At 46.2% G+C, this 19,419-nt stretch overlaps 2 protein-coding genes and 1 long non-coding RNA gene across 11 annotated transcripts in view; 2 read left to right on the top strand and 1 right to left on the bottom strand.

The window, feature by feature from the left end:
• The window catches only part of FAM219A (family with sequence similarity 219 member A), a 56,433-nt gene extending 41,148 nt beyond the window's left edge, over positions 1 to 15,285 (bottom strand). For 2 of the 6 annotated variants that reach the window (XM_032308380.1, XM_032308384.1), the window contains exon 1: positions 14,770 to 15,283. In XM_032308380.1, coding sequence (XP_032164271.1) covers positions 14,770 to 14,796 — 27 coding nt within the window. In that variant the 5' untranslated portion in view covers positions 14,797 to 15,283. Of the gene's footprint in view, positions 1 to 14,736 lie in introns of all 6 variants that reach the window. The other 4 variants (XM_032308383.1, XM_032308379.1, XM_032308381.1 and 1 more) reach the window with 4 other exon arrangements.
• LOC116570815 lies at positions 3,875 to 6,283 on the top strand. 2 transcript variants are annotated; one of them, XR_004277574.1, is made up of 3 exons: positions 3,875 to 4,136; positions 5,537 to 5,739; positions 5,871 to 6,283. It is a non-coding gene; the product is annotated as an uncharacterized LOC116570815 (long non-coding RNA). The 2 variants fall into 2 exon arrangements; XR_004277575.1 differs by having other exon boundaries at positions 5,868 to 6,283.
• A 43-nt stretch (positions 15,286 to 15,328) lies between the features above and the next one.
• Positions 15,329 to 19,419, top strand: part of DNAI1 (dynein axonemal intermediate chain 1) — a 58,162-nt gene continuing 54,071 nt past the window's right edge. For 2 of the 3 annotated variants that reach the window (XM_032308374.1, XM_032308373.1), the window contains exon 1: positions 15,330 to 15,581. In XM_032308374.1, the coding sequence (XP_032164265.1) occupies positions 15,552 to 15,581 (30 nt within the window). In that variant the 5' untranslated portion in view covers positions 15,330 to 15,551. Of the gene's footprint in view, positions 15,582 to 19,419 lie in introns of all 3 variants that reach the window. The other variant, XM_032308375.1, reaches the window with a different exon arrangement.

The following is a 19,419-nucleotide window of genomic DNA, read 5'->3' as shown; positions in this document are numbered from 1 at the left end:
CCTTGAGATATAATTACCAGTTTGCAGAATGGGTTTGCAGAAATACGAGACAGAGAAGATTATAAATGAAACAAGTTATTCAAAATAATCCAGTGGGGTATAGGTGAAAGAAGAGCAACCCAGGGTTGATCACTGTTGTAGCTCGGTAAGTACCAGGGAATTCTTTTTACTTTTTCCTCTATTTTGCACAGGATTAAAAATTTCTATCACAAAACATTTTAAAAATTTGAAGAAGTTCTGCAGACTAGATAACACCTTCCCTAGCCCCCGCTGGGAGAGGAGCAGCAACGTGGACCTTTCCAAATGTTTCTGGAGCCCTGAGCATTGGCCCTGTGGGAACTGAAACAGCAGCAGGACACCCTCCACCAGCATCAGTACTGGGGCTCTTCAGGAAGGCCCCACTTGGCCAAAAGAATGCTATAGCAGTCATGACAGGGAGGGGCAGTTCCATTCCTCCAGTCAATGGAACCCCTTTGGGAATCAGTGAGAGCACACAGCACTTCCATCTCTAGCCTGGTCTCATCATGGCCCAGTAAAGGAGGCCAGGGACTCTTCTCGTTTGATGATGAGAAGAATAAGCCATCTCTCCACCCTCTCCTATAAAAGCTCCCTTGGGAACCATCAACAGAAAATGGAAAACACCAAACCCTTAATCACCATCAACCCTTAGATCAGAAATGATACAGTAATTCGCAGTTCATTCATCATGTACGTGATCTTATTTATTTTATAAATAGCCTTAAAGAGTTTAGGAGCTTGGCTAAAAGTAGTAAAGCTAGACAACAAAAGTGGTAGAGCTAGAATGTGCCCAGCCAACTTCCTACCACTGTTGTGCACGACTCCTGCCCTGAGGCCAGTGCCCCTCACTAGCTCACTCTGATCTCCACAGCCCCTCAAGGATACTCAAGCCAATTCCTTTCATGGAAGTTCCCTGAGACGGTCTCCCTGCTGTAGTTCAGTCCCTTAGCAAATAAAGAATCTGAAACATGAGGTTCCACCAGGAAATTTATAGGGAGGCTGATAGATGGTTCCTGACTCGTTCCCTTTGGTGCCACTGTTCACTACCTTGACTATCACCTCCCCACTTAGTCTCCTTTCCTGACTCCACATAATTCTCCCTCCTCTTCCCCAAACCACTAACTACCACCACTACCTCCCCACATCATTGTCCCCACTTGGCCTTTCTCTGAGTTTATGGTATCCTCTGACCCAGGGCTGGAAGCAGCAGGACAGCTGAGGGCAGAAAGGACTTTGTGGAAGCTGAAATCCTTAGGAAACACCTTTGGGATTTGCAAGAGGTCCAATAGAGGCTCTTCTCACTAGCTGTTGCAATCTACGTGCCAATGTGGTTACTGACCTTCTCACTAGAGGCACGCCTGCCCCTGGACAGAATAGGTTATAGCGTTTGGCTTTTCTGGTAAGGAGAATGTGAATCCCATGCCTGCTACACAAAGAACAAGCCGTCCAGACTGGCACTCTCCTCCTTCCAAGAGCTCCAGGTATTTTTTTCCATCTCCAGGAGATGTGTGCAAGCCATACAATGTTGGAAGACTCAGGTAGGAGCTATTCATCAGGAGAGTCAAATTGCTCACTAAATAGTACACGTCACAACTCTATTAATAGCTTTTGCAGCCTCACAACAAAGCTGATAGCACAGTCATCAGTTATGCTACCTACAGGAGAGAAGCTAGACGAGCCCTCCTATGTTCTCCTACGTCCTTCACTCCTGAAAACTTACCTAATGCTGCAAAGGGAGGGGAGGCAGAAAGGTCAATTTGTAAGGGATTCAGACTACCAAATCTGGGAGCCCCTTCCCTCCAAGGGGGAACATGTAGCAATTCACTCTGTGTCAGGACATTCAAGGTCCTTCTCATTCTGTGATCTGAGCTCAAACATTTTTTTTTAAGATTTTTTTTTTAAAGATTTAAAAAATTTTAATTTATTTAACAGAGAGATGGAGCCAGAGAGCACAAGTGGGAGTTGGTGAGCGAATGGCAGAGGGAGAAGCAGGCTCCCCACTGAGCAGGGAGCCCAATGCAGGACTCAATCCCAGGACCCCGGGATCATGACCTGAGCCAAAGGTCAGGTCAGCCAAATAAGCCACCCAGGTGCCCCTAAAGATTTTCTTTTTAAGTAATCTTAACATCCAATATGGGGCTCGAACTCACAACCTGAGACCAAGAGTTACACGCTCTGATCTACTGCCTTAAACGTTACTTTGTCATTGCCACCGTACCTGACCTCCCCAATCTAATGTGTAAGGAGTTATTATCCTCTCCCATGCTACCTTGTTCTTGTCTTCTCCATCACTTGTCATAGATTGTAATTGTGATTTTGTATATACACTTCATTTGTTTCGTATCTGTCTCTCCCACTGGACTGCCAGTCATAAAGGCAGGGATCATGTTTGCTTTATTTGTCATAGTATTCCCTGGTCTGGTACAGTGTCTTGGATATAGCAGATGCCCAATGGTGTACTTTTTAAAGATTTTATTTTTAAATAATCTCTATACCCAGTGTGGCGCTTGAACTTGCAAGCCTGAGATCAAGAATCACGTGCTTTACTGACTGAGCCAGCCAGGCGCCCCACAATGGTATTTTTTGAAAAATGAATGAGTGCCTCCATCCATGTATTCCCTTGGATCTCCCACAATTCCCCACATGTACCTTCTATTCCACTCACCAACTCCCACCTACTCATTCTCCTCTGGGTCTCTACTGGTGCCATCCATAGAATCACCTCCCAACATCCTCTCCTTTTTTATTCATCTTTAAAGAAACCAGCTGCACTCTTCTGTAGTTCTGTTTCATGACAGCAAGTCTCTTCTTTGCCAGACTCTAACTTTTGGTGGCAGAACGATCTGCCAAGGAGTTAAAATGGGTGTTGGGGTGATGAGATGCACAACATAGCACATCAAAGTGGATCCCTCAAATTAGGATATCATGTCTATAAAATTACATGCTAGAGGTTATAGAGGCTTTGGGGATGGTTGAGAGCTTTCCTAGAATAGTCGGGGAAGGCTTCTTGGAGAAAGGGAGTTTATATAGTCTTCTGAAAGACAGATAGGAGTGGGATAGGCAGAAGAGGAGGGCAGAGAGAATTCTTAAGGGGAGAGGAGGTCTTGGGGTGCCTGGTTGGCTCAGTGAAAAGAACATGTGATCCTTGATCTCAGGATCATGAGTTTGAGCCCCATATTGGGTACAGAGATTACTTGAATAAATAAACTTTAAAAAAAAAACAAAAGGAGGAGAGAAGGCCTCAAGATACCAACAGACAAGTGGAGGTGAGAGGCCTGGCTTGACCTACTAGAAAGAAAGACCTACCAGAAAGTTGGCATGAATGGTAAAAAATATGGCTACTTGGGAGGGGCAAAGCCCAGTGTAGATGCTTCAAAAGCCAGTGGAGAAGTTTAAGTTGATGCAAAAGAACTTAATTAGGTCCCAAATTGTAAGGAAATATCGTGGGCCTGGGAGTCAGGATACCTGGGTTCTAGTCTAGGCCACATCAACCTCCAGCCAGGTTATGGCCAATCCTATTTATCTTTCTGGGATTCTGCTTGCATATCTGTAAAATGGGCAAATATGACTCTCCCAATCTATTTCAGCGCAGATTATTGTGGGGCAGCCACTATCCATAATATTGGTACAGTTGGTACATCATTTCATCTACCTTATAAAGGAATTTACAATAAGGATAATTGCACCCATAAACTTCACAATCTAAAGAGAATGTATTCGGACCACAAGACAGGTAGAATGGGGAGTTCATACCTAACTGAAGGAAAGAAAAGGACGCATGAAGAAGGTGGTGTTTTTGTGATGGGCTTGAAAGATAGGAAACATTAGCAAACACATATTAATGGAAAAGTAGGAGAGTTGCTGCTCATTCTATAGTGGATTTTTGGGGCATGTTTATATTACACACACATGATAGAGCCATGCTTGTTGCTAAAGTGTTGTTCTTATCTCCCACTTTACTGTGGCATTTTGCAGAGAGGAACATGTCTTCCAGTGCCCTGGCCTCTGGCCCAGTTTAAGAACTGCTACCACAGGGAACGAAGGCAATGAAGCCCAGAGATAGAAGCATGTTCACACTCCCAACCCAAAGGCCCGGGTTCCTCCCTGTGAATCCACAGGTAATATTAAGTCTAACTATTTTTCCTTTCTTAACTCCAGTCCTTTAGACTTTGAAAACCTGAAAGTGCTTTCCCTGCAACTATGTTTGGCCCCAGGCTGAACAGCCTCAGTTCTACCAACTGTGCTCACATGGTGAGGTTTTGAGTCCTTTCTTCATTTCAGTCACTTCCCTCTTGAATAACAGCATCAGCATAAGAACTTCAGATAGCACTGACCTGTCACCTCCAATGACCTGAAGTCCTAGAGCCTGAATGCAGCTCAACAGCACATTAGCTCTGTTCATGGCTATGTCACATAGTAGACTGACATGAAGTTTTCTGTCCACGTAAGTACTAGCTCTCTGAAGGTCTACCCTAGCCTACCCAATCACTGAGATTCAAATCCCATATTGCTGAATTCAGCCAGCTACCTCTCTGAGAGTAAGAATCAATTACATACATGTGGAATAGTTTCTAATGAATATGAAACTATGATGTCACTAGCACCAGTGGACCCTCACCTGTATTAGGAACCAGCCTAGCCCAAGATGTGATTCCAGGTTCTTGCCTTGATTCTACACTGCTAAGGCAAAGGTATGCCCTATTTCAGATGTATCTTGAGTTCAATATAACAATAGGCACACCTATTAAATATGATTATGAAAACTCAACTGATGATAATAGAAGAACTGTACCAATATTATGGATAGTGGCTGCCCCACAATAATCTGCGCTGGTCAGATTGCATGGAGGGTCTGGTTCCAGGGATGAAAAACTAAAAAAATCCACTACAGCAGCCAGGATAACTGGAGATTTGAAAACCAGTTTCTGGGAAAATGGCAGAAGGAAAATGCAGGGCTTGCTTAGCCTGAAAGAAAAAGAATGGTAAGGCTATATAGTCCATAGCAGGGCCCTTCTTCTCCAGTAACTGCTGGCTTAAGGGTCTCCTCTTGTAGCCTATTCCTTATCCTTGATCCTTTAGTTAAGGGCTTATAGTTTCATCTGAAGTGTGGCCAGCCACTTATATGGTACTTATGAGGGCTCTTCCTAAATCCGCCTCTTTTCCCCTCTTACTTGCTCAGCAGAGTCAAGGTTACTTCCTCTTGCCTGGCCTATTTCCAAAGGATTATTAAATTTATATGAAGTCAATACTTCAAAAATCCATGCTGAATACGAGGGTAGGAGATATCAATTTTCTCTATTCATTTTTTAAAGAGCCATATCATAAGACTCCAGCCCCACCATGAGATAGTTGCTGAGCTGCTTAATATCTCCAAGATTCCTCCTTTCCTGAGTTCTTTGCTTAGGATAACTATGATGACTCAGGGCTGCCAGGATGGCAAGCAGGAATGATGTTTCCCCTGCTGAAGACCATAGCAGATGTGGAAAATCAACCATGTCACTCTTTCTTACTGAACCAGGACTCTGCCTCAGAATCCACCTTAACACAAGCTCCAGGCAGCCACTACTGATCAATGGACATTGGCATAAAGAATGAAACCTGCCTATCATTCATGCTTTATATAGCCCATGGAGTAGGGAGTGTAAAATGATGATGTGGGAACACCTCCTGAACTGCTGCAACCAGGGGGCACATTTAATGGTACTACAGAGAAGTGCTGAGGTAGGTACTACTGTACCTACCCAATCAGGGAATCATTTTTTTCAGCTTGAATCCCAGTTGAGACGGGATTCCTTCTGATGGGAGATTTCTTTCTGATGACTATAATCTTTATATTCTCCCCTGCATAGCAGAACACAAAAGAGCAGAGGACAGCCCACAACTACAAAGGAGAAACAGAACTGAGGCAAGCAGCAGCCACACAAAGATTCAAAACATAAAGTACTAAATGGGTAAAGTGTACAGTATATGAATTATATCTCAATATCTCAATGAAGCTCCCAAAAGAGGTTAATGGTAAAAATACTGGTTTCACCAGACCAACATTTAGTACACGGACATGAAAGGAAGTAAAACCCCTTTAACATTATCATGAGAAAAACTAGGCACTAGGTATTTGCTTTTGCTTTGACCAAAGTTCACTAAGAACTTCCTATTGATGGCAATACTGGACCCTGACACAAAGCAACAGCATTCCATGACAGACTAGCATAGGCAAAGTGGTGTGGATTACAAAAGAGGCTCAAAAGAACTGGAAAGACTATAAATCTAGACTGAATCAGAAGAAAGACTAATTTATTTTATTTTATTTTTAAAGATTTTATTTATTTGACAGACAGAGATCACAAGTAGGCAGAGAGACAGACAGAGAGAGAGATAGGAGGAAACAGGCTCCCTGCTGAGCAGAGAGACTGATGTGGGGCTCTATCCCAGGACCCTGGGATCACAACCTGAGCCGAAGGCAGACCCACTGAGCCACCCAGGTGCCCCATTAATAAAGATTTTATTTATTTATTTGAGAGAGAAAGAGACAGCAGGGGGGAGCAGCAGAGGGGAAGGGAGAGCCTGGGTGGCTCAGTGGGTTAAGCCTCTGCCTTTGGCTCAGGTCATGATCCCAGGGTGCTGGGATTGAGCCCTGCATCGGGCTCTCTGCTCAGCGGGGAGCCTGCTTCCTCCTCTCTCTCTGCCTTCCTCTCTGTCTACTTGTGATCTCTATTAAATAAATAAATAAATAAAAATCTACTTGTGATCTCTCTGTCCAATAAATAAATAAAAATTAAAAAAAAAAAAAAAAGAATCTCAAGCACGCTGGGCACTGAGCATGGAGTCCCACGTGGGGCTTGATCTCATAGACACTGACATCATGACCTAAGCTGAAACCAAGAGTTAGATACTTAACTGATTGAGCCACCTGGATGCCCTGAGAGGCTTATTTCTAAGACAGCGTTTCCCAAAGAATATTCCATAAGCCACATTCGTTCTGTAAGATGTTAATGGATGTAACATGAAAAAGGGTCCCATAGTTACACAAGCTTGTGAAACACTGGGTTAAACAAAGCTAGAGAAGTTTCTTAATGCAGGACTTCTCAGTGCCTTTAAAACACCAGTTAACATTGTGATGAAATAGAGTGTGTAGTGTTTCCCCAAAGGAATTTGTCTATAGTGCTCGCTTCGGCAGCACATATACTAAAATGGAATTTGTCTATAGATATTTTTATTCCTCCATAAACTATCTCAAAGGATCAATGTTTCTAAGAATTATACCAAAGAGCTAGTGCTAAGTCCTTTGGTATAATCAGCTAAGGCTAAGGCTAATTATACCAAAGAAATGCTGGCCTAAGCCATGACTGGCTGATGGCTTCACCAATTCCTTTATAAGGATAAAACTGGAAATTAATATGGGGAACTATAAATCATTTATAACTTGCACATAATTATGTTTAAGTTAACTACATATTTAAATGCATATGGTTCTCACTCCAAGATTTAGATGCAGTTAATTCAATAAATCTTAGTTAAAGTACCCCTTCAGGCACTGTTTTAAATAGATAGACGGGGTAGACTCTGGTTATGACAGTCAAGAGTCTGGTGATGAAAACTGGGAAAACCAGGCCAGGTACCACAGTAGCTGGGCTCATTTCTGCCTGGGTGTGGCCTTTTGTCATAGTTCCACTCCTCTGAGCTAGAATGGTCAAACACCCTTTGTGGCCATTAGTTCCATCTTATGCACACACATACATCATCATCATCATCACAGAAACTTAAAATTGACCCTCAAAAACCACAACCAACTAATCCTCAATTTGACATTGCTGAATAACAACAACAAATGCAAGTACAGATCTGCTTGAACTGGCTCCTAAGAAGGTAAGACCCAGAGTGAACTCCTACTGGCTCCTGTCTCCAAGTCCCCCAGGCCAGACCTTCTGGGTCTCCTTTCTAGTGGACTTTCCCACTCCACAGTCCCTTTCTAGAGCCCAGGAGTTCACTTGGCTTCCCCACGGTGAAGACTTTGGGTCATGTGCCAATTTCTGAACTCCAGAGCAGAGCTAGATCCAAAGCTGGTCTCAGCTCTGCCTCCTTCCTTCCTTCCTTTCTCTGGCCCAGATGGCCATATTCCCATTGGAGTCTCCTTAGGAAACAATGACTTGAGAGCCTGTTTAGCCACGCCTCTTGCTTTCTTCAGCCAGCATCTCTGGGTATCTGCTGTTAGCCTGATTCTCCTCTTCCTGTCCCCTTTAAGTCTCCGTGTACCAGTTCTCCCAGGGTCTACTAGAAGGCATGAAGCAGCTAAGCCTAAGAAGCTGAGTCTCCTATATCCTTCCTAGACACAAGGCTCTATCTGCCCCTTTAAGGAGGGGAGAGAGTCCCTGGGGTGAATCAGATTTAAGTGAAGAAGGCTCTGATTGCCATTTCTTTTTCTTTCTTCCTTACATATTTACTTATTTATTTGAGAGAGAGAGAGTGTATGCGTGCATGTGGGGGCAAAGGGAGAGGGATTGAGAATCTCAAGCAGATTCTACACTGAACATAGAGCCCAACACAGGGCTCAATCTCCCGACCCTGAGATCATGACCTGAGCTGAAATCAAGAGTTGGACACTTAACTGATTGAGCCACCCAGGCACCCCTCTGTTTTCCATTTCTTTTCACTCTGAGCAATAGTCAGTCAAAAGCAGCAGGCAGCTGGGGGCTGAAAATGATTCAGCCTGACACCCAGCTACCCATCAAAGCACCTGCCTACAGAGACTACACTTGGAGCCTTGAAGATGACAAATAACCTCTGAGCGATCTCACTCCAGAAGCATGCCCCCTTGGCATACCTTGCCTGGAAGACAGCAGCCTGGAAACTGCTTTTACCCCAAGTGCAGAGAAGGCAAGAATGTATCCTTTTCCATTCTGACTCTTGGAGGTGAGGCACTAACTCACACATCTATTCTAAAAGAAATCAGTGAGGGGCGCCTGGGTGACTCAGTCGGTTAAATATCTGGCTCTTGCTTTCGGCTCTGGTTGTGATCTCAAGGTCCTGGAACTGAGCCTTGTGTTGGGCTCCGCACGGAGTCTGTTTCTTCTGCTCTTCCCTCCATGCCCTTTCTCTCTCAAATAAATAAATGAATCAAATCTTTAAAGAAAAGAAAAAGAAAGAAAAGAAAAAGAAAGAAAGAAAGAAAGAAAGAAAGAAAGAAAGAAAGAAAGAAAGAAAGAAAGAAAGAAAGAAAGAAAGAAAGAAAGAAAGAAGTCAGTACAGGAGCCCAGCTCAACCAATTAGAGAAAAAACCATTATAAGCTTAACCAAGATGATGGTAAAAGGCCAGGCTAGAAACTGCAACATAAAACACTCTCTAACCCAACAAAGAATTTTATTTTTCCTTCATCAGACTGCTGCTGGGAAACAACAACAACAACAATACACCATGGCTCCCTGCTGCCACCAATTCGCTTACATTCATCAGAACAGGTTTCAGGGGAAAAGTAGTCCCTGACAGGTGAGCACATTTCTCAGTATCCTTTTTGAGGCTGTTGGGGCCAGCATCACTCTGGTCTTTGGCTTTCCAGGACTCCAGGGTCCCTCATAACCCCAAGAATGCAGTTTCAAAAGCAGAGCAAGGAAAAACAGCAGCTTTCTCCCATATAAGCAGTCCCTGAAGCCCGAGACGTACACAGACACCCCTCAATTTCCTGGGGGTGGTGATAGTGTATCTTTCCTCCTAGATATCCATGCTAAAAACCTGGGACTCATCCTTGACACATCCATGACCTCCAAACAGGTACCATATCCTCTTATTCCACTTTATCCGTAACTGTATATGGGTCCCTCCTCTCTTGCTGCCTTAGAGTAGGCTTTCATCAACTCCTGCCTGGATTTGTACTGCACCACCTCCATTGTAGTTTCCCAGCCTCCAATCTCACCTTTCCCGTCTCTCATCTACTCCTGGAGTGATAGTCCTAAACTCAAAGCTGATCATGTTATTCCTCTAATTAAATGCTTCATTCATTCAAATGCACCCTTTTGTTTCTTCCTCCATGCTTCTGGCAGGAATGCTTGCCTTCACCTTACCTTGTTGGTCTGCCAAGCAGCTAGTCTTCTTCTAAGCACCCATTCAGCAGTGACTCCTCTATGAAGCCTTCCCTGATCACTTGATGAGAGTGCTTCCTGTTTTCCTTTGGCCCTGCCTGACCTGGTTCTTACTTAGTGCAGTGCTCACTGCCTGCAGCATCTCAATCCATCTTGACTGTGTATCCCTGAAGCGAGCATGATTCTGTGTTATTAAGCCTGGTACCACATCGGCAGAAAGTAGGTTCTTCAGGTTTGTTGATTAAAGAGAGGAGGAGTAAAGGAAAAGTGGAAGATCTGAGCCAACCTCACTTTGCAATACAGGAAAAGAGGGAAGGATGTGCCTCTTCCCAGAACCTGGGAAATACTACTGGGTCATAAGCCACATGGACCCACTAGGAGAATCTACCCTTAAACTGAAAAATCATCAGCCTACAAGAAGGCAACATATGGCTCCCAGGCCACAAAATATACATGGGTCAATTTTTTACAGTGGCTTCCTGCTCTCTTTACAATGTTCTCTCTACCACTTTCAGGAGCTGCTATGGCCTACTCACTGAATTACTGTCTTGACCATCCCCATCTTTGAGTGTCAAGAGGCAGTAGGAGTCTGAGACATCTTTCCAAATTCATGTGGTCAAAGGGTCAAAACTTCAGCATTCCTCATCTTTTCCCAAGGGAGGTGTCACTATTTCCCTGGAGCACCCTCCATGGATTTCCACTATTTCCTGACATATATCTAGAAGCTTCCCATAGCTGTTTGAGCCCATCCTTCTCCTGGTCACCTACTAGAGAAACCTCACTTGTCTCTATCCTTAAAGTACCCGGAAATGAGCATATGCTCATGAACTAAACAAATGAGTTATCAGATAATATGGGTTTCAGGGAGAACAGTCTAGTAATTCTTTCAGGCGCACAGAGACCCCATCTGGTGCCATACACTTTTTTTTTTTTTTCCTTTACTGATCTCTTAGGTCTCTGAGAACGCAGGAGGTAAGATTTTTGCCTGACATAATTAATTTCTTAAAAGTACTATTTGGTTTTTGTTTGTTTGTTTGTTTGTTTTCTTTTCTTTTCTTTTTCTTTCTTTCTTTTTTTTTTTTTTTGCAACAAATCTCTTCCTCTCTAATTGCAGCCAAAGAGAAGACATAGACTATGAGGCTGCACCAATCAGCCCAACAGACAAATAGGGCCAGAGAGCCTATCCCTGCTGCTCACACAAACAACAGCCCAAATGCAATCCAACTGCTCAACAGAGAGACTTGGACAACTGGGAGCTTCCCTAGATCAGTGAGGTGCATGTGAGGCTTGAACACAGAACTGAGTACAGGGTATGCCTATCCCTGGCAGTATCTTTGGGAAAATCTGAGTGCTCAGAAACACTCAGAATTGTCTAGGAAATGAACACAGCAGGATTGGAGCACGGGGACTAGGTCTACAAAAGGAGTTCTCATACCTTTCATGAGGAGACAGAAAGAGACCCTGGGGAGCTCTCAGTGATAGGCCCAGGCCTGGTTCAGAGGCTGACAGGCAGCCAGACCAATTAAATAATTGTGATGCGAAAAGAAGGGAAGCCACTCCTTTCAGGCAAACTCCCATCTCAGACAGGAGGCTCCATGCAGCTGTGGCAACAGCAGCAGCAACAACAGGGCAGGATCTCTTCCTCTTCCTCCCACTAGCTGAGAACTAATGCTTAAATTAGCACCTTGGAAACACCCAGATCTGCAGGCTGTGCCTTCTCTCCCAGCTCCTGCCACTCCCTCAGGCCTCCTTTTCAAGCTTGAGGTTCTCTTTCAAGTAAATAAGAAAAAATAAATAAATAAATAAAAATCTTCTTCCCTAGAAGAGCTTTTCAAGTAAAGAATGCCTCCTGGATTCTTTCCACCACTACCGGCTAGGGAAGGTTATTTAATGATGGCGTCCCAGTAACAGGCCTGCCTCAGGATGGCTCAGTCCTTGTTTCCATTAGGGCTAAAGCAGATAGCCCCCTCTGCCTTCAGAGGGGCTTACATTGAAGGAGTAAGTGTGAACAATAAACTTCTGCCAAGCTCTATCTGTGTTGCTAACTACTGTGTCCCCAATACCTCATGTAATATCTGGAACAGAGCAGATACTACATAAATATTTGGTGAATGAATTAGCTAAAATAGTGCTACCAGCTCCCTGTGATGTTTCTTGCAAGACAGAGTGAGGAGCTATTGTTTAAATTTTAAAGAGACAGTTTGTCTTCATTTCCTAAATGAGAAAACTGAATCCAGAGAAGAGGAGAGACTTCCTAGAGGTCTCAATAAATAACGGCAAAAAATGAAATAGGTCACAGTTGAGTTCAAGACCATAAAAACTTGGGACCCTAATTTTTATGGTCTACCCAAATACCTCTAAAGAGTCACTTTGCCCTTCCCTTCTGTGGTATACCATTTTGATTCTTTATGCCCTGAAACAAAGGCTCTTTCAGAAACTCCACCCAAGAGTCTGCTGGTCTCAATAATACATGGAGCATTTAAGGGGGTCTGGGGATCCAACCTGAGAACAGATTTTAAGAGGCAGAAGTCTACAGGGCGATGTCTATGCCCCCAAATGTAGGGATGACTATATTGCCACTGCCAAAAGGCTTTCATTAACCTCAACAAAGTATCCTCTTGCAGAGAAATGCTCCTTTAGCCCTCAAGAAAAGTGTCTGAAGGCAGTCTTTTCTGATAATTGCCTTCTTGCATAAGCGTTTCTACTCCAGAGTCACACAGACCAGAAGCACCTCAGGAGTCTTCTGGGGTCACTATTCACTCAAACTATCATTGAGAACTTCAGGCAATAACAAAGGCACCAAGGAAAACTAAGAAGGCCTTGTGACCCCATCCCCTTCCCCCTTTCCTTGGACAACTATTGCCTACCTTCTTAGGAACCCCAGATGGGAGGCAAGAACCAACTCACTGCTTTCTTCTCCTGACTCACTTGGACCTCCTCCTCCTCCTTCATCCACCCTCCTTTTGATTCTTGATTAGATGCTTAGAACTGGAAGGGCAATCTAGTTTGACAAGCCAGGCTGGAAATGTACTCCAGAAAGCAATGTTCTCTTAAGCCAGTCTAAAAGTTCTTCAAGTTCATGGGACAGATTTCTTATCAGGATTTTCTGGCCCCCAAATATTCCAGTGATGGCATCAGGCTAGGGAAAAAGTCCATCAGCATCTCTCTCCCCACTTTAATATTGTACACTTCTGTAAAGCTTCTCTGTTTGGGCTTCTAGAACTAAGTAGTCATAAAAAGGGGGAAAGGCCACTTACCTCCTAATAATTCTCTCTACCACCCCCCAAAGGTGTGGTTTACAGTGGGTCATAGGTCCCTGCCAATGTCTGTCTGGTGTGCTGTAAGGGGTAGGTTACTTGCTCAGGAAGCTACAAAGCACATCTTCAGCCAAGGGCCCAAGAGTGGAACCTATTCCTCACCTCTCTGCCTAACGTAGAAGGAGGAGCCTTAGGGAGCCCCAGATCTCCAAGCTTTGGAAAGCTCTGCTCCGCTCCAGCAAAGCTCAGAGAATAGGGCATCCACACCTTCAGGTTCCTGGCCTGCCCTGTCTCCTTCTAGCTCCTCCAAGGAGGAAGGGAGAAAAGTGAACAGAGCAGGACACTCCCTCCCTTCCCCCTCTCCCTGTATCTGCTGGCTCGGTCTCCGCGGCGCCTCTAGCCCCGCTGCCCACCGCCGGGTGTACGAGCCAGTCAGGTAACCCTCTTGAGCGGCGGCCATCGGGCATGGTCTCCCCTAGGGCTGGCCTCGGTCTCCCGCCTCGCCCTCCCCCTTCCATCCCCTCCTTGCCGGCAACGATGACATCATTCCTCCCAGACTCCGGGACCGCGGACAGGCGGCAGGATGGGCGCCCAGCAAAGGCTCAATGCACGTAGGCCGAGGATGCTGGGGGCTCTTCCGAAAGGGTGGCCACAGGCTGCTCCACCGCGACCGCGACCCCGCCCCCTCTCCCGTCGGCTCCCGAGCTCTCTCATCCGCGCCCCTGTTTCTCCACCTCCCCGCTGCTCTCTCTCCTCCGTGATTCCGGCTCTAGCACCCCCTGCCTAAGACTACCTGCGCTCTCCTCAGGAGAGAAACGGAATTCAGGGGTGCTGCACCGACCCCCTGCCTCCACCGGTCCTTGGCCCCGGCCCCGCGTTCCCATCCGTAACCAGCGAAATGGAGGGCCAGGCCCCCTCCTCTTCTGCCGGCCTATTCCCAGTCCCTTTTACCCTAATTGATTCTGGCCCACAGGAGGCATCACGGGCCTCCAGGGCCAAGCGGCTCCTCACCTCTCATTCCAGGCCCCTGGGGCTGCCGGAGGCGGTGCCCCACCACAGTTCCCTTTCTTTCCCAGCTAAGGGCCTCCCCTGGCAGTGTGCACCATTGTGCCCCACACGTTCCATCCGACGGCCCTCCCAGTAGCTTCCTTGGCCTGTCTCTGCTGACGGTGCCCTAGAGCCTTTATAGGCCTCTTTGCTGTCACCCGCGTATTCTCCCACGGTTTTCTTGTCCAGCAACTCCCCCCTCCCGCTAAGATACGATTTCAAGGCTCCCTTAGCCCCATCCCAAGGCGCCCCCTCCGCAGTCACCAAGGCCTGATTTCCTCCCTCCCCCTCGGGCAGCGCCCCCTCCCGGTCCTGGCCTGCCCGCCGCCCGCCCCCTCACCAGCGGCTGCATCTCCGAATGCGCGGTGGGCACCTGGAACCGGTCGATCTCTTCCATCATGGTGCCGGCGGGCGAGCGGGCCGGGGGCCGGGCGCGGCCAGGGACGCCGACGGGACCGCGCGGGGCGGCGGCCCCAGGAATCTGGTGTGTGGTGCAGACTAGGCCGCCCGGGAAGAGTCGGGCGGGCAAGCGTCCGGGCAGATGGAGGGGTGGGCGCGGGGAGCGAGGTTCGCTGGCTGGCTGAGGCCGGCGTGGCCCCGTGGGCTTGCCTTAGTGCTACCGCGGCTGTGGCCGGGCAGAGCCGCAGGTCCTGCCTCGCCTCCTCCTCCGCCGCCGCCTCCTGTCAGCAGCTCAGCCACTGCGGTGACTCGGCAACTCCACTTCCGGGTCCGGGACACCGCCTGAACCTGCATTATTCATGAGGAGGCAGTGCCTGGGTGCTCCAGCCCCTCCCACATGCGGGAGCGTGCCGCCGGTCGTATTATTCCTGAGGGGGCGGGACTTAGTGGAGCCGGAGGTTCCCTGTGCGCCCAGCCCCGCCTCTCCCTCGAGCCGGGAGGGGGCGTCAGAGGCGCCTGCGCCTTGGCTAACGGTTGGTTGCTAGGCAACCGCGTCAGGGAGGAGTCCAGTCTATACTGCAAGGGCGCGGGGACCCACAACGACGGCTGTCCCCAAAGAACCCCTGCGACTGGGAATTGAATTGAAAAAGAATCCAGATTTTCTGTGCGTGATCGAGGGGACAAATTCCTTGTCCTCAGGCAAGAGAGCATTTTGTAGGTGTTCCAAGTGTTGAGGTGTTTCCTGCTTCTTCCGAGATGCCCCAGAGACAGCCGCCTCGTAGGCAGGTAACACAAACCCCGACTGCTCTCTCCCAATGACCTCTGACCTTCGCCACCAGTGATCACTGATCATACTTATACTGATCCTTCATCTTCTTTTCCCTGTTGACCTTTAACCATCTCTCTCTGTGACTCCTGGCCTGTGCTCCCACTGACCTCTAACCCTGTTCTTTCTCACTCTAATCCTAGCTTCCACTCCCACACTGCCCCTGACCCACTGTTTCCTACTCCCTTTCCACTTGTCCTCACCTCACCTTCCTATTCCCCCACTCCACTCATACCACAGACCCTCCTGACCAATCTATCCTCCTTACCCCTAGCCCACCCTCCCACTAATGCAGCCCTCATTCCCCTCACATTCTTGTCCCAAAGAAATTCTTTTTCCTGCCATTTGCTGTATGCCTGGTGCTGGGCTAGGTGGGGGGGACCCAGGCCTTTGAAAGCCCACAGAAGGAGTGCAAGGGAATTGTACAGCAGACACAGAGCAGATTATAAACAGGAGTTTGGCTTAGATTTTCTGTGCTAGGCCACTTGTCAAGAGAAAGAGGTCAAGTAAAGAAGAAGAGGAGAGAGATGTTCTTCCCATTTTTGCCAGTCCCCCTACCTCACACACTTGAACACACCAAACATTGGCCTCTGTTTCTGGAGCTTCATATATCCCTCTCCTGTGAGCCCCTAGGCCACTCCTGTGACTCAATCAGCCACGAGAACTTTGGGTCCTTGTTGCCACCTGGCTAGATATCATTCCTTCTCACAGGAAACCCAAGAGTTAGCCCCTTCACCCACCAAGTACGGAGTTCTACTTTCCTCCCCAGCATCACTCTGGAAGGTGAAGTAAGGCCCGGCTTCTCAAGGATCCCTCTGTGGTTGCCACTCAGTCCTTTAAGAATTCATTTTTTCTAAACTCTTTATGAGTTACCACCTTGGGACTAATAATGCAGTTTCTGGCTCTGCAAAGCAGGACTTCTATTTATTTATTCATTCTAAATTTCCCTCACTCAGATCTAGGTATTTTGAGGTTTGGAGAGAAAACCTGTGTCCGTAGTGTTTGTGACTGTCCATATTTTGGTCTGCCCTTCTCCATATTAGCCTTTGCTACTTTGCTTCTTTCACCTGGCCTTCCATAGCAGGTAGACTCATCTTTCTCAGATGTCTGCAACCATGAGGAGGCTGCTATTCCTGTATGGCCATGCCCTATTTTTATGTTGGGGTTGAGCTGTGTTTTGAAGCTCTATTGTGCTTGGGCCTACTGACTTCAATTTATATGAAGTTGGTTTTAAATTCAGCATTACTGATATCTGGTTCATATTCAATAAAATGAATATTTTAATTGTACATGTTGACAAGTTTTGAAAAACTGATACAGTTGTGAACCACCACCACAACTGAGATATAGGACACTTCCTTTACCCCCAAAGTTTCCTTGTGCCTCATCCCAGTTGGTTCTCCACACCCCCACACCCAGGTAACCACTGCTTTCGGTCACTGCAGATTATACCTGTCTTTTCTAGCACTTATAGTCTGAACAAGCTTGGGGTCAATTTCTCCTGCCCATTAGGGGAGACATTAGAAGCTAGTTTCACTGAAAGCAGAGAGAGGTGACAACAGACAGGAAGCAGAAAAATCTGGATCAATTGACACTATATAGATCAGCACTGCCCCCTGGAGGGAAGGGTTGTTTTAATACTGTGTCAGTATTGTTATGTGGGGTGTGAGAAAAGGATGGGTTGTGCCAGATTGTATTCTTCAGTCTCTTGTCTCAGTGAACAGCAATCTGGGTCAGTGGTGATCTGGGTGTGGAACAGTCTAGAGAGGTTTGAGAAGTTGGGCCTTTCCTCTGGGAACTCAGTCCAGTGGGGGAGACGGAACACAAGCATAAAAAGGTAAAAGAGGATAGGATCCTTGGGATTGGCAGGAAAAGAGATATGTAGGTTGGAGCAGCAGAAGAGCTACAGGGAGGAGGTATCAATGGCTTGGATGCCTGCAGTGGAGAGGGAAGGTCAGGATTGAGCTTGTTAGGGGACAGAGAAGAGTTTAACTCTATTCTTCCTGTCACTCCACTGAACAGAATTTTCAATGGCTCCCTCTTGCTCTCAGGATAAAGTCCCAAAGTCAGACCTGTTTTGTATGGCCTGCAAGGCCTAGCACGGTCTAGCCTTGCTATCAACCCTACTTCAAATGCCACCATTGTTCTGTGAAAACTCCACAGACCTAGCACAATGAACTGCCCTCACTTCCTGGAAAGTGACATCCACATACTCCTCTCTCCTAGGCCTTTGAAACTACCATTTTCTCTACCTGCTTGGTATAATCATTTCTGTCTGCTGCCACCTGTTCTATGCCACTCTGCCTCAAATCTCTTCATTTCCTGGCCATACATCAGGTCTCAACTTGGCTGTCATCTTCTATAAGGGATTAAATCCCCTTTCTGGAGGCAGGATAGACTATAAACTCAATGATAGCAAGGATGTCTATCTCATTCATTGTTGAGTCCCTGAACCTAGCATAATGTCTGGAATATATTAAATTTTGAAAATGAATTGAATATGAGTTCTGAATGCCTGGTGCTGTTCTTTAGAAGTTTTGATCTGAATGTATTTGAAAGATAGGAAGGGGTAAGCTTGGGATGAAGAGACTAGTGGGGAGTCATAACAAGAAAATGTCACTGTAGAAGCATGTTTTCCTGGGTTCATGTTTATATCTGCTTTGGCAGTAGGGCTATGAATGATCCAGATTTGGATCACATGTACCCATGGTTTAAGAGCTGGGCATTAGAGATTTAAGAGGTCAACAATTCTGATGATACCATCGTTCTCATTCCACAATTATTCGCTGGTTACATATTATATGCCAGAGACTGTTCTAGGTATTGGTGATATAGCAACAACCAAAACAACCCAAAATCCCTGTTCTCATGGAGCCTATCTTTTAATGGGAGGTAAATTATCAATAAGTAAGTAAAATATATGGCTAATCAGATAGTGATTGATGTCAAGGATTAAAATAGAGCAGGAAAGTAGAATAGGAAGTTCAGGGAACCAGAAGATTGTGATTTAAATATAGTCATCAGAGAAGGCCTAACAAAGGTGGCATTTGAGAAAGACCTGAAGGGAATGAAAGAGTTAGCCTCCAGACAGAAGGCATAGCAAGTGTAAAGTTCCTAAGACGGAAGTTTACTATACATGTTCTGGATCAGCAAGGAAGGGAAGGTGAGAAGTGACAGGTCAGAGAGGTGAAACCCTTTACTCCATAGGGTTAATCAAACAACCCATGGCATATTAAATCAGTTGTGATAGAGTTCCATGAATCATAATTTGTAATTAAAATGCATGAATGTCAGGCACCATAAACCATGACCAGCTCAAAACATCACCGGCCCCAATAACGAAGTGTCCTTCCTGAAAATGTTGAGAATTCCAACGGGCTGCATGTGTATATGTGCAGGAGGAGTTTTGCAACGTTGCCAAACATTGCCTGGCAGCCAGACTTCTTAGTAGAGAACTGAATTAGAGTCTTCTGTGAACTCCAGTTAAAAGCTAATTTTAGTTTATGACTAACAAATTTTAGTACTTCTTTATAACTCAGTTAGTTACCATAAAAAAAAAATCAGTCTGGAGTTTTGCATCATTTGCCTGTGGGAGCCAAAGACAAGACTTGCATTTCTGGATCATTTTTTGGTCTCTGCATAGGCTCCTCATGGAACAGTACTTTTCAAACTAATGATCTTGATGAGGGGTGACTTGGGTAGGGGAGAATTGGCAAGAATGTATACAAGACCAAAAAAAGTCTTAGGTGATTCAGAGATTTTTGGTCTGGTGACAGCCTAGCATCCATAGCTGGAAGG

This window comes from Mustela erminea, chromosome 12 (genome assembly GCF_009829155.1).
Source record: "Mustela erminea isolate mMusErm1 chromosome 12, mMusErm1.Pri, whole genome shotgun sequence".
In the NCBI taxonomy this organism is placed as follows: domain Eukaryota; kingdom Metazoa; phylum Chordata; class Mammalia; order Carnivora; family Mustelidae; genus Mustela; species Mustela erminea.
Note: the sequence above shows the minus strand (reverse complement) of the source record. Positions and strands in the feature narration are given on the sequence as shown.